General features: G+C 40.4%; 1 protein-coding gene across 6 annotated transcripts in view; it reads left to right on the top strand.

The window, feature by feature from the left end:
• The window catches only part of NFKB1 (nuclear factor kappa B subunit 1), a 113,068-nt gene that overhangs the window by 50,997 nt on the left and 35,800 nt on the right, over positions 1–26,271 (top strand). For all 6 annotated transcript variants that reach the window (XR_002142152.2, XM_034671447.1, XM_011221346.3 and 3 more), the window contains 2 exons: positions 13,780–13,928; positions 24,373–24,536. Coding sequence is in view for 5 of the 6 variants with exons in the window: in XM_034671447.1 (XP_034527338.1) it covers positions 13,780–13,928; positions 24,373–24,536 (313 nt within the window). In the remaining variant the exon portion in view is untranslated. The remainder of the gene's footprint in view (positions 1–13,779; positions 13,929–24,372; positions 24,537–26,271) is intronic.

The following is a 26,271-nucleotide window of genomic DNA, read 5'->3' as shown; positions in this document are numbered from 1 at the left end:
AGAACTCAATCCTTGAAAAGGGAGTAGTCTTTGAACCTGAGATTATTTATAGCCTGGAGAGTTTGGTTGTCATCAAATATTTGAATGTCTGTCATGGGAAAGAAAAGATGAGCTTTATCCTATCACAAGAGGATGAAATGAGGAACAGTGAATGGAAACCCCAGGGGAGAGAGGTTTCAGTTGTTAGAGCCCTGTGAGGGTGGAATGTATAGCGTCAGGATGAATGAAGTTCATTGTCACTGGACTGGCCCAGAAATAAACTGGAAGACTACAGGGCCGGGAAGCTAACTTATGGAAGATCCTTTGCAGTCAGAAAATTTCCTTTTTATTTATGCCTTTTAAAAGATTTTTTGCTTAATAAATTAATAACTTTATAATAAGGGAAATCAGGATTTGGTTATAGGGCAGTTATAATTTTCTGGCAAATCCCTACAAATGGCAGAAATTAATAACTCGCAGAACATTTCATCCAAGCATCCGAGAGTATGATTCTTTTTATATACTTTGTGTTTTAGTCATTTTATACTGAACTGAACAATATAAAGTTATCACATTGAAGGGTTTTTTTTTTGCAGGTTTAAAGACCTGCCATTTTTCCAAATTCCTGGCTGACGTTATTTTAGAGCTTGTTAGAAATTTTGGTGTTTCCCCCTTCCTCCTCTTGCTTACATCATAGCATGTAGATGATACAACATGTTGGTTAACCTCAGTCTGACACTTAGGTCGCATTTTCTCTTTTGCTCCATTAGTGTCTGGGATGTAAATTAGCCAATAAAGTGGCAAAAAGAAATCAGACAAAGAAAATTTCCCAGTTCTACTCACTCATAGTTCTCCTAATTTAGTAGGGGTTTTCCACAGGAAATCACGGAAGAAGAGTTGAAATGCTTTATCTTATGTACTTTCTTTCTGAAGAAAGGAACAGTTAATTGTCTTCTTCCCAGAGTGGTCCACATTCTTGTACAGGCAGCTGTATTTACTCTAGTACAAATTAAATTCGACATCAAATGATGTCTCTGAGTACTTTCAGTCATTGAGAGCCAAATTATTTAATTACTTCTTTAACCAGTGGGTTTCAGTGAAAGTAATAGAATGGGTTTTGTAAGCAAGAAAAATATATCATGAGGATGATTTTATGCCTTTAAGAAGAATAAAATTGGTGATATCTAATCCCAACTAAATTTGAGTATCCAAGTCGGAAGATAATCTTAATTATCTCAAATCATGTTTGGTTCAAAAACAAGGTGTTAAGAGACTTTAAACTGTTTAAAAACAATGTTAGAAAGTTATATTAATAATTTCTTATTTTCAAAGAATAAATCAGAAACCTAAAATTTTTATTTTGGACATACTTCAGTAATACCTTATATGAGGTCTACTCCTTGTAATTCTTTTCATGTAGTTTGTATGGATTAAAAAAACAAACCTTTCGTAGACTAAAATTTCTCCTTCTCACTTTGTTTCGCTTGTCTGTTTTCCCCTCTCCCCCCACTTGTATAATTGACTCATTTCTGACATATCCCCAGAAAAGACCAATTTTTATTATCAGGACTTAACTACCCAGGGCAGGGCCCTCCTTGAATTAACTGAAAATAAACACTGTGGGTACTCAATTTCAGTTTTAATGACAAAAGTTGAAATCTGTGCCTAACATAAAGGTTTTCTTTGTCTCTGAATTTTGATTTTCCATGCTATCAGAGGCCCCATTGCAACAGGTAATTTGAGTGTTGATTGTATGTTTTCTCGGTTTGTAATTGTGGTGACATGTTTTTAAAATGTTCGCAGTTTTAACATGAAGTTTATCTATTAGGCTCCTTCCAACTCAGAAATTCTGTGATCTTAAACTTTTTTTTACTTCAGTTTGAAAATGTGATCTTTGGGTGTTGTCCTGTGTGTCCTATACCTATGAACAGGAATCATAGAATTTTAGAGCTGGAAGATGTATTAGTCACTGTGTAGTGATTCTACAAACGAAGACTTCAGGGGCCCGAAGACGACAGGTGATCCAGGATCAGTCGGAGTAGCCTGTGGCTAGAACTCTGGCTGTTCACTGAAGCACGAAAACTCAGCACTAGAAGTTAACCCAGATGTTCTTATCTGAAAATTTGCAGACTTCAGGAGAGCATTCTTTCACACATTTAAGAATTTCGAGGCACAATTTATTCGTACTCAACAAACTGTGCTATCGCTGTTGTTTTCTCCAAACCCGGGGTCACACTAGAAAATAAGTTACGGCTCTAGGTGGGTTAAAGATTCCTGAGTTCGCACTCCTGAGGTATTTTTCAGTGACTTAAAAATGTAAACTGATACTGTGAAGTTCCCACGGCTTTCTTTCCAGGCGGGAGGGTGACAGTGCGCCCCTGGGATGCTGGTGGGGAAAGCCGTCTGCAGCTCGGCTGGCAGAGTGTGGCAGGGATGGGGAATGCAAGGTCCACTTCCCTGATCACCCAGGGCCCGTGGCCAAGGCAGTGCTTCTCTCCTCCGGCTCTCACTTCTGTTTTACCTGGAACCAACCTTGATAATTGTTTTCCACCCATCCTACCACCTTGGCCAAACCCCAGCACAATTGGGAAATTGTCAGGGTTAAATCCCGCCTGAGAACTCAATTTATAAAAATTAAAGAGGTAGCATCTTTGCAGCAGTGTTTCAGTGTTTTTCTCAGGGGAAAAGCTGGGTAAAAGTGGAAAGGGAGCACAAGTGCTTCAACAAAATAATCTCCTAAGAAACAAAAATAGTGCCAGGGTTCCACTCTAATTTCAAGCCAAGGACTTACTAGAGTTAGTAGAATTTCACACCCCTTTTGTTAAAACTTTTCAGAAACTCCTCCGGGCAATCCCTCCTGGTAATATTCCTGAGACAAACCCTGTTACAGGACAGTGACCTCAGGGCAAGATAACCTGGTGGGCCCTGCTGTCAGCCCCCTCTCCTCACTGCTCACTGGTGCCTCACTTTGCTGCTCCTTCCTTACTCCTTGCAGCCTGGAGCCAAATATTTATTCAGTCATTAGTTCTTTATTTATTTACTTATTTATTCATTCATTCATTTATTTATTTGGTGCTGAAACCTGAGCTCAAACCAGAGTCATTAATTCGTTTAAGAAGGATTGATTAAATCGGTTTTGTTTCTGTGCTGGGGGTTGGGGAAACGGACAGAAGAATTAAACGGCACCTTTGTCCTCAAGGATCAATCAGTTTAATAGGGGAACTAAAATATGCCCTAAAATAGCTGCAAGATGAAAATACTGTGTTTGTTTCGCTCACCACTACCTAATCAGCACCTTAGCTGCCGTGGAGGGGGCTGAGTAAAGTTGTGTGGGTGTTTTGTTTTGTTTTTTTGAATGGGAGAATGGGTGGCCTCATGGCTCCACGACAGAGACAAACTTGGAAGAGCCAGCTAGTTGGGGTGGTCATGGAAGACTTGGAGGCAGAGATTGCATTTTGGCCTGGGTCTTGAGGGAAAGGTAGACATTTGAAAGCAAACCTCTAACTGGAGAAAAGAGCACAAGCAGAAGAATCAGCAGCAGAGCCTCAAAAATAGAAACCTGAGGTTGGATGGGAATAGTGAACGATTCTGCTTGTGTGAAGAGTCCGTGAAAGAGAAAGGCAGGAATAAGGCTAGAGAGGTATGACAGGGCCAAGTTGTGTAAGGCTCAAGGATTTGGGGGGAAACGGGTGGATTATTATGCAAGTTTTAAGACAAGCATGAGGATCTATACTCAGCCCTATAAACTATATTCAGTGCTATAAACCTGGTAGCAACGTGCTGCGGGACTTTGGAGGGGAAAGGCACCGGGGCACCAGGTAGAAGAACTGCACTGATTCTTTGAGTTAAACTCAGAGTTGAGGCTGAGATGGATAAAAACTAAGGCAATGAGAACAGGAGAGAGAGACAAATGCCAGAGATTTGAGGACAGTTGCTGAAATTTGGCAACTGATAGACTGTGGAAGACAGCGGAAGAGTCTAAGATGATAGGGAGGATTCCAGTGCAATTGTTTAGAAGGAAGTGGTTTCATCTACCAGTAGAGTGGGTTCCAGAACAAAGGCGATTAATTCGGTCACGGACAGTTCGAGTTATAAAGATGTTATGGATAGGGAGATACTCTACAGGTAGCTGGCAGTGTTACAGATGCTTAAGAGGAAGGTAAACACATGGGTTTTAAATTAAGGAGTTATCTGCTTGGCACTCCCAGACCATTAAATCTGGGAGACAAGATAAGAACGTCAAGAGAGTGATTGTGGTACAGATTAGAAGTGGACCAAGGACTGAATCTCTGAAGAAACATCTCTTTGGGGAGGAAGGAGAGCACCGTAGCAGAAGTGCCCAAAAAGTGCGAGGGGAGAATTTCTAGGAGGGAATGATAAGACAGCCCAGGTTTCTGAGAGGTTAAGTGAAATGAAGAATAAGAAATGGCTAGTGTGTTTGGAAACAGGGAGTCCAATCATGACCTGGAAGCACTTTTTCATTTGGGGGAGTGGGGATTTAGTTCATTTGCAAAAGGCTACAGGTTAAGTACAGCATAGGTGATGAGAGCTCTGCCTGCACACTTGGTAAGGAGAAAGAGAATGGCCCTGAAGCCGGTGTGAGTACCTTTTAAGAACCTTCTTCACTGGGTTATTAGGGAAAAGAGGAAATGAAAGAATCATTCTATATTTCTGTATTTCTTGGTGTCGTGCCTGGCCCGTAGGTTTGAATAAATGCTAACCTTTACAGTTGTCATCATCATTATCAGGAAAGGGATTTTTCAGAATAAGAGAGAAGACTGTATTTGTTTTGTGACTAAGAGGAGGGTCCTTATGAGAGGAAGGGAGGAGGGTAATTTAAGGAGGTCTGGAATAAGTAGGCACTAAGGGCAAAAACAGAGTGGTTAACTCTGGAAAAGGGAACAGACCTACCTTTCTCGGAATTAGGGGAGGATATGTGAACAGGGACATTTTGAGCCTGGGAAACAGTAAGGAGAAGGAGGTTAAACAGATTCGCATGCAGTGGTTTCCACCTTCTCAACAAAGTGTGAGGATATCTCAACTGCAGATAATCTGCTTAAGGCACAAAGAGACAAATGAGAATCACTGTCCTTTATTTTGTGCCTGCCATGTATGAGAACTACACCAGACACTTTAAATGATCTTCTTTAATCCTTGTGAAAATTCAGAATTATGTATTTGCATTCTCATTATACGGATGGGAAAATAAGTCAAAAAAGCTAACTCTCTCTCCCAGGATCGCACAGCTAGTAATGGGAGGGGCCAGGATTCAGAGGCAGGACTGTCTGACTCCAGAGCCTGATCTCTTTATGGGAAGGAAGCCCAGGGGAAAAAAAAAAGAAAAAGGAGCCCCAGTAGATTGGGATCTTGCAGGTGTAGCTGTGCTGTGTCATGATGGAGTCCTGCAGGGTGGTTATTCCTGTCAGTCACCAGAGCGAACATCAAAGAAGAGCCCTCTCACATGGGGAGGAAGGGACTGTGAAATTGAGGTGGACCAGAAATATGAATTCTGGGTCCCTGAGGGCAGTAACAAAGAAAAGAATAGAGATATTTTTGAGTCAGGGACTGAGACTTTTCAGCATTATGGAAGAATGCCTGATGGGCAACAGTTATGGGGGGGAGAGGGAAGGACATGGTGGGGGGGTCTTGGACTTTAAGAGGAGAGTTGCTACCTTAGTTTTCTAAGGGAGATGATTTAAGAGTGGGCTTTCCTTCCCTTTCCCACAGCTGCCAGAATTCCTACCACTCAGCAGTTAGATTCCTCTTACCATTCTGGGGTTCCAGAGCCCCCACCCAGACACCCTGCCACCAACTTAGGCTAATGTCATGCTCTGATGTATAATAATCTTTTTCTAATTTAAATAGCCTGTTGAGAGGTTACACCGGGATGTAGCCTTGTTTTTCTTTTTGAAAAGATAATATAATCAGAGAAAGAATGTAGTTACCTTATTTCCACTTCCTACTTAACTCAGCTCTTTATATTTTAATAAATTGCCTTCCATGGATAACATTTTAATCATAGTTTAATTATTTAATTGTGCATTCACTAAACAATCAATTATCAAATACCCACAATATGACAAACATTATTGCAGCCACCAGGGATTTACCAGGAAAGGAATTTGTGTCCCTACTCTGATAAAGCCTCTATTCTAGTTGGGAAGATAGGCAATAATCGATGCAAGTAAAGTGTGTTGTAAATTAAGTAGTAATTAGTAGAAAGAAAAATAAAGGAAGAGAAAGGAGCAAGGAATACAGGGACTGGAGTGGTCAAATTTCTGTAGGCGCAGAGTGAGCTGTGACACCCTCCCCGAAAAGAATGGCATTCTGCAAAGCCGGAAGGAAGGCAAGAGAACATGCAGGTATCTGGAGAAAAGAGTGTTCCGGCAGAGGACACAGCAAGTGCAGAAGCTCTCAAGCAGGAGTTGAGCTGGCCAGGTCAAGAACAGCAAGCAGGCTGATGTGACTGCTGGGCGGGGGAGCAGTAGGAAACAGGATCAAGGAGGAAATGGGAGTGGGGGTGTCAGATCGCCCAGGACTGTTAAGATGGAAAGGCATTGGAGGGTTTGGAGTTATTTTCCTTTAACTTCTTATCGTGAAAATCTTAATCATATATACTTGGAACAATATAACGAGTCCTCTTGTACTAATCATTCAGCTTCAACAGCTTTCACTTTGGGAGGACTTTGAGCAGAGGAGTGACAAGACTTGGCATGAGCTGACTCGAGCAGGATCACTCAGGAGAAAGGGCGGTGGGGAAGTGGGGCAGGCACAGGAAACACAGTTGGGAGACAGATCACCGCGGCTTTAAACCAGGGAGCAGCAGTGGCGGTGGGGAGAAGTGGTCAGAGCTGGAATATTTTTTGAAGGGCTGACTTGATACTATATATTGTATGCTCTGTTAAAAAAAAAAAAAAGAATTTGAGAATGCATGTAGTGCGGGTAAGGAAGGTAAGAGATATATCAGATTCCCACTACTCTAGACCAAACCCCGATTCCAAAAAACTGGCTTATAAGTGAACATTTGTAACATGATTGATCCATGTTACATTTTGTGTACTCCTCCTCTTTTCTTTTGCAATTGTGGATGATTGGGCCATACAAAGGGTAAGAATTTATTTGTAATTTACTAATGAGGCAATGATACCTTTTGAGGTACAAGTCCCAATAATTTTTGAAGAAAAACGTGTTACTTATTTTCTGAAAGAATCATGATCTATAAGAAGCTATATTCATGTAATAAAACTGAAAATTAAAATAGAACAGACAAAAAAAAGAAATGTTAGGTCAAAGTATGACAGAAAACTTGAAGTTTGAAAGCAGAGTTATAGGTAGACAGGGATTTTTATTCCTCTCTCAGTGTAGTCGGTAACACCCTCTTAGCACATTTTGTTGTATTGATGGCAGAGTTCGCCTTTCTTATCCCAGCCCGACATCTGAGTCATATGTGCTGTTGGTCAGACAAGTAGGACAGTAAACAAGGTAAAGGAATGTGGCTGACTCGATGCATGGCCAGGAGCGCTACTGGAAAAGCAGCCGTGTCATCCGCGGTGAATGGCTCAAAGAGGATATTACTAAGAACACCTCACTTACTTAATTCCGAAAACATAGAATGAATTTCGAGGTCCTCCTTCTCTTGGCTGTCTGACCTGGGGTTATGTCACTTTTTAATCTGTCTGAACTTCTGTCTTCTTTATCTACAAAGTGCGGATGATAATGGCATCTCTGTCTACCCAAAAGGGTCACGGAGAGACCCAGGCGGAACCGGGCCCTTTATAAATAAAGGGAAGGAAAGAAACCGGTGCCTCCTTGGAACTGCCCATGTGCCTGGCACTGTGTAGTCCTTCAGCAGCCGTGTGAGGTCACATTACCGGCCCATTTTGTAGTGGAGCGTGAGGCTCAGAGAGGTTACCTAACATAGGTAAGGCCCCAGAGCTAGAAGAAGAAAGAGTTGACATTTGATCCCAGACTGGGTCAACTTTAAATCCCCTACCTTAAAAAGAAAGAACCAGCTTTACTGAGCATCTTCCTACCCCTTGCCAGAAACTGTGTTGACATGGTTCTGTCCTATCTCATTTTATAAAGGTTATTCTGTACTTCCTGGGTGTTCAACAAAGAATAAAGAACAGTAAAATCTGGTCACCGAGAGAAGATATATAATGAAAACTATTATTTTCCTACTTTTTCCTATTCTTCTCATCTTCCTTCTCCTTCTTCTTCAACCCCCTCCCTGTGCCTCCTCCTCTCTTTCTTCTTTGTTTTATAATCTGACATACAGACTAACAGAGAAGAATCAATGTGTAGTTGAATGGTGTCTGGGGCATGGTTTTTTTAATGAAGGAGCCTTGCAAGAGGACAGGTGCACGTCTGCCTCCTCACTAGTAACTCTGAGACCTCCTTTCCCACAACATACACCAACAAAACCAAACAAACAGGTTATTCAGGAATAACTGTCACATCCCAGCCCCCTACTAGGCTAAGGAGAGCTGTACAGGACGGGCAGACAGGGTTTTTACAAAAGAAAAAGTCATGGAGCCAGCAGTAGCCTGTGGAATGGGACTTGAGAATGGGCTTTGGAGTTGGACAGACTCAGGTTCACAGGGCTGCCCAGTACTCCAGTTATAAGAACAATGGCAGTTTGCTTCACCTTCGTGTGCCTCAGTTCCCTCAGCTGCGGAATGGGGTACCACTACTGACCCCACAGGGCTGACGTGAAGATTAGCTGGGTGAACACATTCCCTTCCCTTCTGTAAGAACAGTGAGTCAGGAAGGATACATGTACATGCCCTGGGAGTTTAACAAGCAAGAGAGGTAAGCCAATAACCCCTTTAGTTGCCACTTGGTTTTACCGTCTTCTTGTTGCAGTAAGTTGCATTTGCTTTTCCTGCCCCAGTCCACTCACATTCCCCCTAAAGGGGACAGTCATGGAGTTTTGTGGGCTAAAGTGGTGAGGAGAGTGCCATGGAAGATGCATATTTAGGTCTTACCTTTGAAGCACGAGTGGTTCTAAATAGGGAAGAGATGGGAGGGACACCCCTGGGGAGATTGGACGCACTTACAGGGAACCCTGAGAAGCGGTGATGAGTATGGCTGGGGAGACAATGAGGAGGACTGTCACCACAGAGCCATTGAACACGCTGTTCTCAACCCACTGTCTCCTACCCACCCTTCCCTAGTTACACTCCTGCCCCTCTTTCAAAGCTCAGCTCTCATTGCTCCCTCAGGAACCTTTCTCTGATTTCCTGACCAGGTCAGAGCCCTATGACGTATGTCTTTTGTAAGGGCTTCACAGTTAGGTGTTTATGTTTCTCTGTGAGTCTCTTCGAGTACTGTCAGCCCCACTCTTTAATTCCTGTCAGAACAGAGGTTATGTCTGTTTTGCACTCACATTGTAGTCCTCACTCCCCGACCTGCTGCAGAGCATGAAACATAGAAGGGGCCTAAGAAATACTCACTGAATAAATGGATATGTTTTGGTTTTCAGTGAAGTAATAGTCTAGATAGGAGAAAGGGTTTATATTTGAGATTGCTAATCCCATTAGGTGTAAGCACTGTAGTCACTCATTTAATCCTTACAATTTGTGAAATCAAGTGCATTTCATTTCATTATAAAGATGGAGAAATTGATGTCCAGAGATGTTCACCATCTTTCCCTATTGACCCAGCTATATGATGAATGGCAGCAGAGAGATTTGACCTGGCAGTTTGACGTCAGAGCTCTTGGATCGAATCAGACGCCCTGCTGCTGTAGCGGTAGAGGGACAAAGTTAGGTACGCAAGTAAAGTTAGGGTAGATTTCTGTTTGAAAATGATGGATTTTTCCCCCTCTTCCTTCTCGTCAATTATCATCATCATGGTTATCACTTCACAAGAAAAACTAAGCAGAAAAGAACTCCTTCGTGTGTCACGTCATACATTCATGTTGACTCTTCTGCCAAAATGATTCGGTCAAATTTCCTCAGTAAGTAAACCAAAGGTTTCAAGTTCTGATTCCCACAAAATTTTAGACTACTTCTCTTAGTCACCTTTTAAGAACCAGTTTGAACTTTGCTAGAGCATGATAGGGTAACTTTAAAAAAAAAAAAAGGAGGTGATTTAACTAAGTTTGGTATTATCTGTGACTCTAGGTTTCTGTTTTTTACTCAAAAAGCAGATCTAACCTGTGGTTGTCAGTGCTATTGTGTCATAAAGCTCCTGGAAGAAAGGCTTAATTTCATCAAGGAAGCTGAGAAGTCCTGAGCACCTCCAAGAATGATAGCTGTTCCTAGAATAGCACAATTATTACTAGGAAATTAACAAAGCCCAATAAAATATGGCACTCTGGGAAAAAAAACAAAAACTTAACCCTAGGAATAAAAGTGGCTTTAATTGGTCATTTATTTCAGCCCCTGCCTTTAGACAGGATTTAAAAAAAAAAAAAAATCATCTGAGGGCAGTTCTATCTCTAGGTAGGGGAGTGTGTTACAATAATCAATAAGATAATAGTTAACACTGTAAATTGCTCTTATTTCCTGGGCAGCGTTCTAAAAACTTGAACATATTTCATCCTCATAACAAACCTGGAAGGCCCTATTTTTCTCCCTATTTTCCAGATGAGGACCCGAACACTGCCCAATGTCGCACAGCTAGTAAATGGTGGAAGTGTCTTCAAACCTAGCTAGTCTGCCTCTGGAGTCCATGCTCGTACAGTGTCTCTTGGTGGCCGATTACTCCCATTTTCACCTTTGTCTCCCTGGCTTGCATTGAAAGCTTAACTCGTATTTTAAGCCCTTAGCATTTAAGAGCCTGCTATGTTCAGACTCTTTCAAAAATAACCCAGCCTTCCTGGCAGATACAGTTGCTTTCTGTAAACTTCATTTTCAAGGGAACCACACTATTCAAAGAAGGAGTGAGGCTGAATAAAAATAACCGAATTCTCTGTAGAACAAATGAATTTCTGGATCCGGAGCAAACAGCTCTCCGGCATGGTGGCACTCTCTGAAGTACGCCCTCCCTAAGTTAGAATTCCATTGTCTTCATTTGCCATACAACCTGAAAATAGTATCATTTTTTTTCCTGTCCCCACACTTCAGCTTTCTTCTTTCAGTCAGTATTTTGGAAAGTCCACAAAACCCAGGGGCGTCCCTGTCGTTGCCCTGTGGTCGATGTAAAAACCAGACGATGCCAGGCTGACCCGAAGCCTTTCAAATGGATCAAACTGCACATTAGTCACTGGCAAAGTTTTCTGGTCCCTTTACCTCAGAGACTACTCAGTTCCTCATTCTTGACACCCTCCGGTCGTGAAGTAATAGCAAGAAAAAGATGTGAGTACTTTCTTGAGGACACCTCCTACTCTTTCCTTCAGTGCTGGTGACTGATTCCTGCATAGTGGTGACCTTGAAGGGTCCTGACATCCAAAGGGATTGGGCTTCTAATCGCTAGATCCCTTCTGGTGCTCCGCGTAAGTGAGAGCCTACCTGATTTCACCCAGGCGAAGCGTTTCATCATGCCTTGCACTGGTGCATTCCTGTGCTCTGAGCTCTGTTTAGTGCTTTTCACTGCTCACTGACTGCTGAAGGAGTCCCTGTGGAATATGTCATCCTAACAAAGGCTGATGTCACACGTTGACACCAAGGCCCGGAACTGGCATTGGCGATCCAGGGACGATGAAGGCACAACCAACAATTTTGGAGCAAACCCTGAAGGGCAAAGGCTTTCTTCTGCCTGTTTTAAAAGGGGAAGCATTGGGGCGCCTGGGTGGCACCGCGGTTAAGCGTCTGCCTTCGGCTCAGGGCGTGATCCCGGCGTTGTGGGATCGAGCCCCACATCAGGCTCCTGTGCTGTGAGCCTGCTTCTTCCTCTCCCACTCTCCCTGCTTGTGTTCCCTCTCTCACTGGCTGTCTCTATCTCTGTCAAGTAAATAAATAAAATCTTAAAAAAAAAAAATAAAAATAAAAAAATAAAAAAATAAAAGGGGAAGCACTAAGTTCATAATTATTTTTATGCCCAGAAGGCTTTTTTACGTGCTATACATGTTCTAGAAATTATCTGTGCTTTGAGGTGGTGGTCAAAACCACTTTAACCCTCAGCAATCTTTGTGATGAGCTTGCTCTGCGAGGACAGGAGGCCACTTCGTGGGAAAGGCCTTCTCCTTGAGAAGGGGTATTAGAGGATTTGAAAGCAAACTTTGGTAGCAGCTCTGGGCCAAAGTTCAGGCAAAGACGCCCTAGGGTTTCCAGGGGAGCTATATTGTTGATTAGAAAGGATTCTGTCCTTTGCTCAGGGCAGGAAACCTCTCTCCCCCAAACCCTCTGCCAGACAATCCCAGCTCTAATCAGCTTCTCAACTCTTGCATTGAGAGATTGGACTGGTAAAAAATCGGTACTGAAAAAATCCTAACAAAACCCTGCCTCAATGAAATATGAATTCATTTGATGATATTTATAGTAGAAGCAGACTGGTTGAAGGGGATTTTGTCTTTTTCCAAGAAATTTTATTGGCAAGTGTAGATTCTTCCTCAAATTAATGTCAGAAAGACTTCCATCAAGGATTCATTGCTAGATGGGATTCCTGTCTACTTTCTTTTCCTTCTAAGCTATGGGCTGCTTATACAGATTAAAATATTTCTAATGATTGTATAGTTGGGAGATCCTGGATTTAGGTCACTCACTTCCTCAAAAAGAGACAAGATGAGCTAAGGAAATAGGATGACCAACTCTTCCCAGTGTTAGCCCTGAAAGACCTGGAAACCCCCTCAGTCCCAGGCAAACCAGGATGGCTGATTACCCTTTAAGGAAATATAGTGTATTTTCAATAGTTTGGCTGAATTTATCACAGAATTCTGACTTATAGGATTCAGGAAAGTAAAAATACAGCCATTGGTCTATTCTGTTACTATGATTTTAGTATTGGGGCTTTCTCAAGGGAGAAATCTGTGGTCTACTATAGGGGGCTGGAGGACCAACTAGAGGAGAAAGGGTGTCCAAGCTGTCTTTGCTTTAAATGCCATTATCTCCATGCTACTTCCTTTTTATGGCTCCTGTCATCATTTTAAAGGTACAACAGTTAAGAAGGTAAATTACATTAAATAGAAAAAAATTCAATTTTATAAGACAAGAGCCGAATAGGTGTCAGATCTAAGGATTTGCATGTAGGGAGTGCACTTACTTGAAGAACCTACCATGACCTGGACATATGTAACTCAGTTATCAGAGCTCATAGCGGAGAGTGCTGCCGAAGGCCGCGGTGTCCTGACAGATCACCACAGGCCAAGTCCATGGGCTTGGGTATCCATGGCCAACCAGGTCCCTGACAAGACTCTGTCTTCCTGCCTAATCTCATGGCAAGACTTGGGGTTACATTGCTTCTGCTCCCCTTTCTCCTTCCCTTGATTTCCATCAATCCATCAACCCTACTTCCCTTCTCGTGGATCTTTTACCCAGAATTCATTTGTGACTGAAAGTTGTAATGAGGGTACAGATGAAAATGTGTTCTCAGCTAGTAGGAAGGGGGAAGTTTCGTGGCTACACAGCATCCTCTAAGACGTACTGTTCCAACTTGAACAATACATACAACATTATAAGTGGCCTGCTTCCTGGAGTATATCCTCCATGCACAAAACAACCGGCGTTAGCCTTTTACTTTATTTCCATCCCGTCATTTGTTCATCACGTATTTTTTAAAAATGGAGCTGTGGTCATGTATGTACAGGTATGCCTACTTTTGTATCATACTTTTTACACTTACTGCTTTGTCATAAGCATTTTTCCATGTTGTGGTATAGTCAGATGTACTAACTTTTTAAATGTGCTTCTTACGTAGATCTGCAACTATGTGGGACCTGCAAAGGTTATTGTTCAGTTGGTCACAAATGGGAAGAACATCCACCTGCACGCACACAGCCTGGTGGGAAAACACTGTGAGGATGGGATCTGCACTGTGACTGCCGGACCCAAGGACATGGTGGTCGGGTAAGTGAGGGCGTATGGTACTGTGGCAGGCAGGAGCGGATTGCAACGTGGCACCCGGGATTTTGACTGAATATGTCCTTTTCATTGGGAACCTTCCCAAGACTCTCAGAGGGCCTTAAAATGAAACTGTGAGCTCTCACTTGGACTCCAAGGAAAACGATACCCACATGTCTGGGTTTTCTTGAGTTTGCACCATGATTCTGGCCTAATTATTTATAGCACCCCTTTTTAGTCTCAGAAGTGTCCCAATTTGGATGATAAATTATATGGTCATTTAACCTATGAGGCATCTGTCCCATTTTTAGCTGTATCTTCCTTCTGGAAATAAAGATAAGAATCAATTAGAAGAAACGGAATTATGGCAGAAATAAATACCTTATAGATGGTTTTATATTCTTGATGATTCTTTTACTGAACTATTGAGTCTGGATTTATAGGGTGAACATTTTGAGCATAAAAAAAGATAGATAAATGTTGTTTTAGTTCTCTGCTATTTAGAAAGTATGCACAGATAAGAAGCCCAGGAATGCAAATTTGTTTTGGCATTCATTAGACTTGAAATGTAAATACTAAGGGACATATTCATTTAAAAGTTAGACAGAACAAGCAATTTTAAGTGAATGAAGTATAATAAAAGAAATTCAGCCCAAAAGGAGTAAGAAACTTTAAATTAATTTTGTTTAATTCTTAAGAATATCCTTCTAGGGTTTCCTAATACTGGTTTAAACAGCTAATGATAAAATCCCAGTTAATCTGGACTATTCACTCAAAAGAAAAGAGCTGTTTAAATCAGCTGTAATTAAGTTGATGGTAGCATTTCAGGCTTTGAATTCCGATCAAGTTTTAAGTTGGTTGTTATTGGGGAGGTTGAGCTTTCATGTTCCTAGGTATTTCTTTGTTTGACTGTGAAAATATTCAAGTGTGAAAAACCTAGAGAGAGAGCTTTCTTTTAAGTCACTAAAATCTGATTCTTTTGATGTTGAAAAAAAAAGACTCTAGATTGGAGGAAGGAGCTTAAATTGATTTGAAAAATTCAGTTGTGCTTTATATGAACTTGTTTCAACATTCTCTTGAAAGACTGGCCTGTTTCCTGCTGAATGTCACAGTTAGTTCATCGTCTGTTTTGGAATACTCTTGCAGTTCCTGACTGACCTATGAGAGCTTTGAAATGCAGGGTAATTGTCAGAGTTTCAGACTAATTGATCACTTAGTGTTTCTGCGGATTTATCTCAGTAGGCTGCTATCAGTTTGAAGTGTTGGTCCTGTTTAATCTGTGTGATAATCATATCCTTTAGAGGAAATTATAGATTAATTTCCTTACTAATAATATTTGTGATTATAAAACTGCCAGTATGTTGTCTATAATTTGGTGTTTCTGTGGCTTGGCTTAGTAATCTTCTAGGATTTTAGAAGGAACTAATGGTTATTTGGTTTGAAACCTACAGCGGGAATAGAAGTTCCCTGTTTCTAGGGAAAGGAAGGAAATCCTTTACTCTCTTGCCTTGGAGCCCTGTGGTTGGGAGAACTCATTCATTCAACAAACATTTTGAACATGTACACTCCTAAATTTGATCATCAAGATGTCTCGTCATGGCGCTGTGGGATTTTTGTAACCCTATACAATTCCACTGAGAAATTTGGTCAAGAGGATGCCACTTAAGAGTTACAACAGACTCAGTAGACTTTCTTGTTCAGAGTGTTCTATGAAACGCTAGTACTCCCTTTATAATTAACTTTTAATTGAGAAACTTTTGCCTACAGTGTTTTCTAAAATATTGTACTTCCTTCATGATTTGTCTCTCTTGTTTTCTATTTTTTTAAGTTTCCGATGTCAGAACCTGTTGCATTTTATTAGAGAGAATATGCTAGTAATCTGGAAACCAGAATTCTCTGGTCATTTCTGTCACTCTCAGCAGTAGGATTAGAGGCGATTTGTATGACTTCTTGAGAACCGTAATTCTTTCCTTTAGAAAATATGAATATTGGGCTACAGAATTTATCTCCAGGCCCTTGCCTCTCAGAAGTTCTAGACTGAGCTAACATTAGCTAATATTATGAAAGAACATGAGCTGACTTGCGATGTGTATATTTATGGAATGTCATCGATTACTATTACTTGGTTCTAACTTGTAGGTAAGAATAGCCCCCAGAGAAATTAAGGAAGATAGTCAGAGTTATTCCTTAGACTTGTCAATACTAGAAATGGAACCAAGATAACCTGTCTTCAATAATACAGCTTAGAATAAGAGTATATATTCATGAGCAGGGCACCAATCCAACATATCGAAAAGAATAAAAAAAATAACTCAGGAGAGATAAATAACTTTTAAATTATCAAAGCCAGAGGGGAGCTGGGGGGGTAGGGTGAAATAGGCAAAGGGGATTAAGAGTACACTTACCTTAATGAGCACTGAGTAATGTATGGAACTGTTGAATCACTATATTGTATACCAGAAACTAATACAAAACTATATGTTAACTATACTGGAATTAAAATTTAAAAAATAAAAGCAAATTAAAAAAAATGAGCAAAACCAAAGAAATACTTTTCTTTGGAGTTCTCAATAAAATTTAGTTTCTATTTTCAAAGATATTTTTTTATCTAGATTAAAATATTCATGTTTTAGATAACATGAGTCACAACTACACGTTTGAGTGCTTACATTTGGGAGATTCTGCCTTTAAAATTTTTTTTTATTTAGCTGTAATTTTTTACATTTTATTTCTTACTCATTTGTTTAGTTAGTTTTTAGTGCCTGTCCTCATAAAAATAATTTTAGTTCAGTATTTAATTTTTGACCTCAAATATCAACGGTTTGTTTCAACAACATTTTAGTTCTCTGAAATTTTCAATCAGTGGAAACTATCTGTTACTTGACTTTGCTTTAAGCCACCTTCCTCACCGATAATCACCACACCCTCTGTTTCCTGGCAGCCCTGATTTAGAGAGATCTGAAGTTGTTGTTTTTTTAACTAATATTTATGGCATATACCAATTGGTAAGCACTAGAAGCGGGTATATAAATACAAAGGAGAAACAAGGCCTCCCTCAATGAGCTAGTGCAAACCATATTAAATTGGTGTTTTTGTAGGTCCAAAAACAATTGATTATTGGCAGTTTCATCATGTTAACCCCGAATACACAAAAAAGATGCTGGTTGGAGAAAATGAACAAAGTATGGACTGAGATTGGAAGTGTCCAACTTCCAAATTAGGGTGTAGTTTGTGAGTCAGGGTGCTTTTGAATCTCGTGCCAGCTATAAGGTCAGTGTTTGAGTCCTGAGAGGAAGAAAGGCCAGACAGAGAGGCCCCTTTAGAATCCCAACCTAATGGCATGGGGGTTTGAACCTACCCAGAGGACAGTGGTAGTTCCCAGATGATGATGATAATGATGGAAACATCTTTCACAGTATAGAGGATTTCAAACCTGACTGCTAATTAAAGTCACCTTTGGTCACTTTATAAAAATACTGAGCCAGGCCTCCTCTCAAAGTTTCTGATCTCATTGCTCTTACATAGTATAGAGCAGTGGTTTTCAAATTTTAGGTGCATTGGAACCTCCTGGAGGATTTGCTGAAATACAAACTGCCGAGCCCCACCGTCAGAGTTTCTGATTCAGTAGGTTTGGGATAGGGCTTCAAAATTTGCATTTTAATAAGTTCTCAGGAATCACTGATGCCGCTGGTCTGGAGACTACACTTTGCAAACCACTGGTATAGAATATGGCATTTTGAGTAAGACACAAGATTGTAGTCCCAGTCTTATTATTAACTGTGATAGCCATCTTTTAAAAAAAAAATTTTGTCAGGTTTTACTGAAGCAGAGTATAACTTAAATACTGTAATATTTATCCTTTAAAGTGTACAGTTCTATGAATTTTGACAAATACTGGAATAAGCATCACAATCCAGGTATAGAATAGTTCTGTTGCCCCCCAGAATCTTGTGTGCCCTTTTGGAGTCAACTCTACCTCCCACTCCAGGCCCCGGCAATTCCTGATCTGTTTTCTACCCCTATAGTTTTGCCTTTTCCAGAATGACATAGAAATGGACTCATGCAACATGTAGCCTTTCTGAGTCTGACTTCATTCACTTAGCATAATGCATTTGCAATTCGTCCAGCTTGTTTCGTGTATCACCGGCTTATTCCTTTTCATCGCAAAGTCGTATCGCATTGCATTGATGTACGTCACAGTTTGTCAGTCCACCTGTTGAAGAATGTTTAGTTTATTTCCCGTTGTTGATGACAGAACCACTTTTTGTGTGAACTTAAGTTTTCATTTCTTTTGGTCTTAGGTAAATACTGAAGAGTGGAACTGAAGGGATGGATCCTAAGGGTCTATTTGTTTTGAAAAGAGACTGCCAAGTTGTTTTCCAAAGTGGCTGTACCAGCTTGCATTCCCATGTATTAACATTTATGATCCTCAGGCTTTTCAGTTGCGTGCTATTAGTAATAATGCCTGCTCTTGTTTTCTTTTACATTTTATTCTAGAAATTTTCAAATATACACAAAAGTAGAAAGAAGACCACAATGAGACCTCACTGTACCCAACACCCGGCTTGACAATTAATTATTACATCTTGATTTAAATATACCCCCTGCCTAGATATCATTCATTTATTGATATCTGATTGAGTTCCATTCTGTTAAGAGAATACTTGGTATGATTTCAATCCTCTTAAATTTATTGAGACTTGTTTGCTGGATCGGAATATGGTGTGCTTGGTAAATGTTCTTTGTGCACTTAGAAAGAATGATTAGTCTAATCAGATTGAATGCATGTTCTATAAATGTCAGGTCAATTTGTTTGATAGTGGTGTTCAAGTCTTCTTACTGACTTTCTCCCTACTTGGTCTATTAGTTCTTGAGAGAGAGGTGCTGAAATCTCTGAAGATATTTATAGACACCTATTTCTTCTCCCAGTTTATAAGATTCTGCTTCTTGTATCGTGAAGCTCTTTTATCAGGTACATAAACATTCAAGATTCTTACGTCTGCTTAATGAATTGATCCCTTTATCATTATGAGATGACCCTCTTTTATCCCTAGTAATATTTTTTGCTCAAAAATCTACCTCGACTGATACTAATATATAGATATTTCAGATTTTTTTTAAGAAAAAAAAGATTTTATTTATCTATGCAAGAGAGAGAAAGCAAACAGGAGGGGGGTGCGGAAAGGAAGAGGGGAGAAGCAGACTCCCCACTGAGCAGGGAGCTCACCCCACTCGATCCCTGGACCCTGGGATCATGACCTAAGCCAAAGACAGACGCTTAACCAACTGAGGCACCCAGGCATTCCCCCAGCATTCTGCTCATTAATGTTAGCGTGGAACATTTTTTTGCCGGTCCTGTTAGTTTTAACCTATTTGTGTCTTTATAGTCAGAGTAAATATGCACTGCAAATAGTTGGGTCTTATTTTTTTTATTCGATTTGACAATCTCTGTCTCTTAATTGAGGTCTTTAATCTATATTTAATCTGATTACTGATAGGGCTGTGTTTCACTCTACCGTCTTGCTATTTGTTTTCTGCTTATCGCATCTGATTTTTGTTCCCCTTTTCCTCTTCTTTCTGTCTTCTTTTAGATTAATTATTTGATGTTACTTTATCTTCTTTTTAGTTTATATCTCTTTATAGTTTTTAGAAATTGTTTTACAGCTTGCTATACTACACATCTTTAACTTATCACAGTCTATCTTTAAGTAGCATTATACTTCTTCATGTATAGTTAATATGAACAATACTTCCATTTCTCCTCTTTCAGCCTATGTGCTATTGTGTGCCCTATTTTACATCCACAGATGTGATAAGTTCCACAATATACTATTTCTTAAAGTTTTGCTTTAAGTGCTCAATTATTTTTTTATTAGTTTCATAGGTAGAATTCAGTGATTCATCAGTTGCATATAACACCCAGTGCTCATTACATCAAGTACCCTCCTTAATGCCCATCACCCAACTACCCCCCCATCCCCCACCTCGCTTCCAGCTACCCTCAGTTCTCTATAGTTAAGTGTCTCTTATGGTTTGCCTCCCTCTCAATTTTCATCTTATTTTATTTTTCCTTCCCTTTCCCCTATTCATCTGTTTTGTTTCTTAAATTACACATATGAGAGAAATCATATGGTATTTGTCTTTGACTGACTTATTTCACTTAGCATAATACCCTTTAGTTCCATCCACATTGCAAACGGTAAGATTTCATCTTTTGATGCCTGAGTAATATTCCATTGTATATATATACATACCACATCTTCTTTATCCATTCATCTGTCGATGGACATCTGGGCTCTTTCCCTATTTTGGCTATTGTGGACATTGCTGCTATAAACATTGGGGTGCAGGTGCCCCTTCAAATCACTAAGTTTGTATCCTTTGGGTAAATACCTAGTAGTGCAGTTGCTGGGTCATAGGGTTGTTCCATTTTTAACTTTTCAAGGAAACTCCATACTGTTTTCCAGAGTGGCTGCATGCTCAATTATCTTTTAAAAGAAATTTTAAATAAGGAAAAAAGTATTTATATTTAACCTCATATTTATCATTGGCAGTGCTCTTCATTCTGTTTCATAGGTCAGGATTTCTGTCTGGTAGCATTTTCTTCTGCCTGAAGCCCTTCCTTTCCTTTTTTCTTCTGCTGGTCTGCTGCTAATAAATTCTTCAGTTGTCATACATATTGAAACTCTTTATATTGTCTCTGTTTTAGAAAGATATTTTTGAAGACTATAGAATTCCAGGTTGACAATGTTCTTTCTTCACATTCTCCAAACATGCTGCCCCAGGGTCTTTTGTCTTGCCTTGTTTCCAGCAAGAGATCTACCTTCATTCTCGTATTTTGTGCCTCTTCACATAGTGTGTCATTTTTTTCTCTGTCAGCTTTTCAAATTTTCTCTTCATTAATTTTAATTTCTCTTTGCTAGTTTGAAGCAATTTTATTAAGGGTTTTAGCATAGGTTTATTCATTTTTTTGTGCTTTGGGGTTCACTAAGATTTTTGGATCTCTGGATTTAGAATTTTTTATTAAATTTTAAAACATGTCAGCCATTATTTTTTCAAAATATTTTTTCCATCCACTCCTCTTTTTCCTCTTCTTCTGAAACACCAATTTCCTGTATGTTTGGCTGTTTGAAATTGTCCCGTAGCTCACTGGTGATCTGTTATTTTTAAAACTTGTTCTTTTTCCTGTGTTTCATTTTGAATAGTTCCATTACGGTGTCCTCAAGTTCACTAATCCTTTGGTTTATACTGTCTAACATATTCCTAATTCCGTCTAGTTATTTTTCTTTTCAGCTGTTGCCGTTTTCGTCTCTGTAGGTTTGTTTGGCATCTCTTTTATTTCTTGCATGTACTCCTTAACGTATTAAAGCTTTTACCCTCTTAACCATATGGAACATATCTATCATAACTATTTCAATGTACATGTCTACAAATTTTGTGTTCTGTCTCATTTCTGGATCTGTTTCTATTGATTGCTTTTTATCCCCATTATAAGCTGTATTTTCTTTTTTTTTTAAAGATTTTATTTTTATTTATTCGACAGAGATAGAGACAGCCAGCGAGAGAGGGAACACAAGCAAAGGGAGTGGGAGAGGAAGAAGCAGGCTCATAGCAGAGGAGCCTGATGTGGGGCTCGATCCCATAACGCCGGGATCACGCCCTGAGCCAAAGGCAGACGCTTAACCACTGTGCCACCCAGGCGCCCCGATAAGCTGTATTTTCCTACGTCTTTGCATGCCTGGCAATTTTTGATTGAATGGTGGACATTTTGAATTTTGGATTGTTGTGTGCTGGCTTTTTTTTTTTTTTTTGGTATGCCTTTAAATATTTTTGAACATTGGGATAAAATTAAATTTGGGAACAATCTGATCCTTTTTAGTCTTACTTCTAAGCCAGGGAAACCAAAGCAACCTTTAGTCTAGGGTTAATTTGACACCATTACTAAGCCAATAACTTTCTGAATATTCATCCTGATGATTCATGTGTTACAAGATTTCTTGAACTATTCCAGCCCCATGTGTGCTCCAAGAAATGTTTTGTCTGCTTATTTCCGGTGTTTTTTTTTTTTTTTTCCCCAGTCTCAGGTTGTTTCCTTACACACATGCTCTGATCGGTACTTAGCTGAAGACTCAAGGCAGGGCCACTGTACATCTCTGAATATCTCTCTGTGTGTGTTTCTTTCTTCTCTGGTTCTCTGACTGTGAATTCCAGCCTCTTCAGCCTCCTCAAATTTTTAACTCTGTCGCCAAAACTCAGGGAGATTGCCAGGTTCTGTTTAGGTCTCCTTTCCTATGCTGCAGCCTGGAAAGTCTAGGCATTAAGCAAGCATTATTGTAGGATTCACCTTAGTTGTTTTTCTTAAGGATCACTGTCCTGTGCTGCTTGTTGTTCAGTGTTGGAAAACCATTTTTTCATGTGTTTTATGTTACTCAAGGTGCAAGGTTCAATCTGGTCCCTGTTACTCCCATGATTATCTGTATTGTTTCATTTATTATCAGAGTAAATGAGTTATTCACGTAAGGATGATGCCCTTTCCACAGGGATTAAAGAATATACATGAAAATCGCTTTCTATATGGCAGAGTGTAAGGTGTTACGTAGGTGTTTGTCACTGTCACTGCCTTTATATGGGTAGCTGCGGATATCTACATAGGAGTGTAGACTGAAAGGCCGAAAGATGAAGGTGTTGTTTCTGAAAAACTGCCTTTGCTTCCATGCATATCAGTGTGTCATGTTGCATATTTTTCTGTGCTGTATTAATTCATGCATTCATTTATTCAACAGACATTTATTAGACACCCATATTATTAGACACCCATATGTCAAGCACTGTTCTGGGCACTGCAGATCTTTGCCCTCAAGAGCTTATATTCTGTTGGTCTATTTTCTTCTCCGTGTGTCTCAGCTCTTCTGCTTTTCTTTTTGAGCGTAGTTGACACACGGTGGTACATTAGTTTCAGGTGCACAATATAGTGATTTGACAGATTTATGCATCGTGCTAGCTCATGTCCTGCGTTTTTCTGTCTCTGTCTGGACATGTTTCTCATTTGTCTCTGGGCCTCTGTCTAAGAGCTCATCTTGTTCTGCCTTCACCTCCTATATTTTCTTCCTCTAGTTCATCTGATCTTCCCACATTATCTTATTCTTTGTTTCATCCAGTCCAGTTGTCATAATATTTGTCTTCCGTTACTAATCTTTCTTTTTTCTTTCTGGTAAAAGCCAGAGCAAAAGAAAAGTCTTTGTAAAAGCTTACAAGGCCTTAAAAGATCTGTGTGCTTACTTATTTCTTTGGACTTTTCACTTACTACTCACCTCTTGTTGATTTTCCTCCAGCAACTTTGGCCTCCTTGCCATTGTTGTCTTTTTGAAAACACCAGTTATGGTCCTACCTCGGGCTCTTGGCACTTGCTATTCCTTCTGCCCTGAATGCTGTTCTTCCATATATCCACATCGCTTCCCTCACTTTCTTCGAGGCTTTGCTCAGTTGTCACCTTTTCAATGAGGCCTTTTCTGGCCTCTCCCTCTTTTAAAACATTATGTCTTCTACTACCTTTCCTTTTCTCCATTCCAACCTTATTTTTCTTGGTAACACTTATTACCTTCTAAATTATGCTGTGAAATCTCTTCTTTGTTTTTTCTCTTTGGTTACATTAGCATATAAATTCTATGGAGGGAGGGATTCCCTGGGTGCTGACAAAAGCACCCGGGACACTGCCTGGCACAAATAAGGAGCTGAACAGATACTTGTTGAACAAATGGGTCTCCTTGGTAAAGTCCTTTTTTGTTTGTTGTATTATGTTTCTTGAATATGTTGTTTCATGTACTTTAAAAAATGAATGACTGGAATAATTCATGTTTTTTCTTTAAAATCCCTTAACTTGTTTTATTTAGCTTATTAACGTATTTTCCAAGGAGATGGGACTCCACTGTAGACTTTAAATCCCATCCAGAAACCCAGGGATGATCCAAAAGAAAAGAAATCCTTCCAAATATAATATTCCTCTTAGTCTTTAAAAAAATTAAATAAGTTAGCACTATATTCAGAATTTTTAAAAAAATCTTAACAGCTCTCCTAGAAAATACTTCCAAATGAGTCTAGGTAAAACTTCCTTACTAAGACATATATGTGTGTGTACCTCACTCCCTTAATCATCATTTGAAAGTCTAATAAACCCTGAAAACCAAAAGATTTTGCTGAGTTTGCCACAGACTCATTTGGTGGCAAAACCGAATCCGACCTGATGTGCAGTGGTTTATAGTCTTTATTATTCCATTTGTGAGTCTACTGTATATGTTTCACTGCAGACATAGTAACGGGTTTGATTATAGTGTGGGCTTCAGCGATTGAGGGCCTCTAGATTCTTTTTAAAAGCCACTTTCCTAAAGTAAAACCAGACTCTCGTCATTGACGGCCTAACTTTTGGTGGTGGTTGTTACTGCTTTTTCTCCAGCTTTGCAAACTTGGGTATACTTCATGTGACAAAGAAAAAAGTATTTGAAACACTGGAAGCACGGATGACAGAGGCATGTACGAAGGGCTACAATCCCGGACTTTTGGTGCACCCTGATCTGGCTTACTTGCAAGCAGAAGGTGGAGGAGACCGGCAGCTCACAGGTGAGCGTCATGCCCCCAGCCTGGGCCTTTGAGATTGGGACCTCCTTTGCTTGTGGTGGGTACACTAGATTCTCATCTGTCTGCCCCAGGTTTCTCCTCCTCCCAGGCTGGATTTCAAGCTGCTGACACACTTTCTCTGCTCAGACACCTTTGATGGCATCCTGCTATCTTCTAGAATAAAATCTGTGCCTCCACAGCCTGGTAAACAAAGCCCTCAGTCTGGCCCCAGCCACCTTTCCAGCTTTATCTCCAACCCCGCCATGTACCCGCTTCTCCCCATCACTGCCCCCGAACACCTGACACAGATTCATACCTTTGTATGTGTCTTCCTCGACCTAAAACACTGCACCCTGCCCTTTTCAGCCTGTCAAAACCAATGCGTAAGTCAACACTTAGTTCCTCTGTTTTAGTTTCCTCCGTTTTACCGCCCCCCCCCCCGGCTCACTTTATTAGAAGGAATTTCTTCTGGCTCTTCAGGCACATCATAAACTACTCCGTTTCTCATAAAAATGCTGTGATTTTATGTTTCCCTGCTTTTACTTCTATTTTTTCTTTCAACCCCAATGCCTGTGCTACCATACGTGCCATTTCCGCTTTCACACATTGGCCATTAGTCTGGTCATCCTGTCATCATCTGATACTCAGGAGACCCAAAACAGATCACTGTTTTCCACTAACCACGTTCTCATGTCCAGACTTGAAACCTTCACGTCACCTTTGAGTGAATCTTCCTTTTTGCTTCCAAAACCTGTGGCCCCACTCCCCTGTGCTCTTTCTAGCGCTCCACTCCTCCCTCCATTTTCCTTGCTCTGCTTCTCTCCGTCCCCACCTCTGAACCAGTTTACACCCTGGGGCCAGATGGATCTTGCAAAAGCCTATGGTCGCCACTACTCAGTATCTCCCTGCTGCCTACAAAATCCAAATTCCTAAGCTGGCCTTTTAGGCCTTTCAAAAGCTTGCCCCGTCTGCATTTCCAAGGCTCTTTCCCACGACACCCCTTCATGTCAAACTGGATTATTCCATAGAAGCACCACAATTTCTCTCTTCCTCGCCTTGAAACATTCGTTCTATTCTTGCTGTTCCCTCTTCCTGGAATGCCTTTATTTACTTTCTTCGTAAGTTCAAGTTGTACCATCCTTTCGAGACTGAAAACATATGTCTCTTCTGCGCCAAAGCCTCTGGATTCTCCCCTCCTTTGAAATTCCCTGTCTCTCACCTGTGGCTCTTTTGCAGTACTCTCCACTTGAATTATCACCTTTGATGATACTATAACCTAAATACAAGCAGCTCCACCAGCACGAAGTTGCATCAGGAGGCAAGGAGGGAGTCAGATGCCCTGGAGTCATTCAGTTTCTCCAGAAGCATTTTTTGAGTACCCGCTATGGGCCAGGCAGTGTGCTAGACGCTGTGGCATGAACATGGTCCCTGTGCTCAGGGAGCTTTTGGAAGACTTAATTTTCACATTTCACAATACAACTGATGCATAATCAGTTTATTGCATTCTGTGGCCACACATCTTTTGGGCCTTTAACTGTAACTGTAGGGAGAAAAAGGAGAAGTCAGGGAAGGCGAGAACGGACAGAGGCAGTCTGATACACGGGGGAGAGTGTTCAGTATCATCCAGAGGAAATGCCGGTCTCCTTTTGATGCCTTTAATTTGGATGACATAAATGAGACACTTCAAGCAATTTTATTAGCAATACAAACAGTTTCAAAAGAAAAAGATAGATTTTTG

The sequence above is a fragment of the Ailuropoda melanoleuca genome, chromosome 11 (assembly GCF_002007445.2).
Source record: "Ailuropoda melanoleuca isolate Jingjing chromosome 11, ASM200744v2, whole genome shotgun sequence".
Lineage (NCBI taxonomy): Eukaryota > Metazoa > Chordata > Mammalia > Carnivora > Ursidae > Ailuropoda > Ailuropoda melanoleuca.
This window is presented reverse-complemented; position numbering and strand designations above follow the sequence as displayed.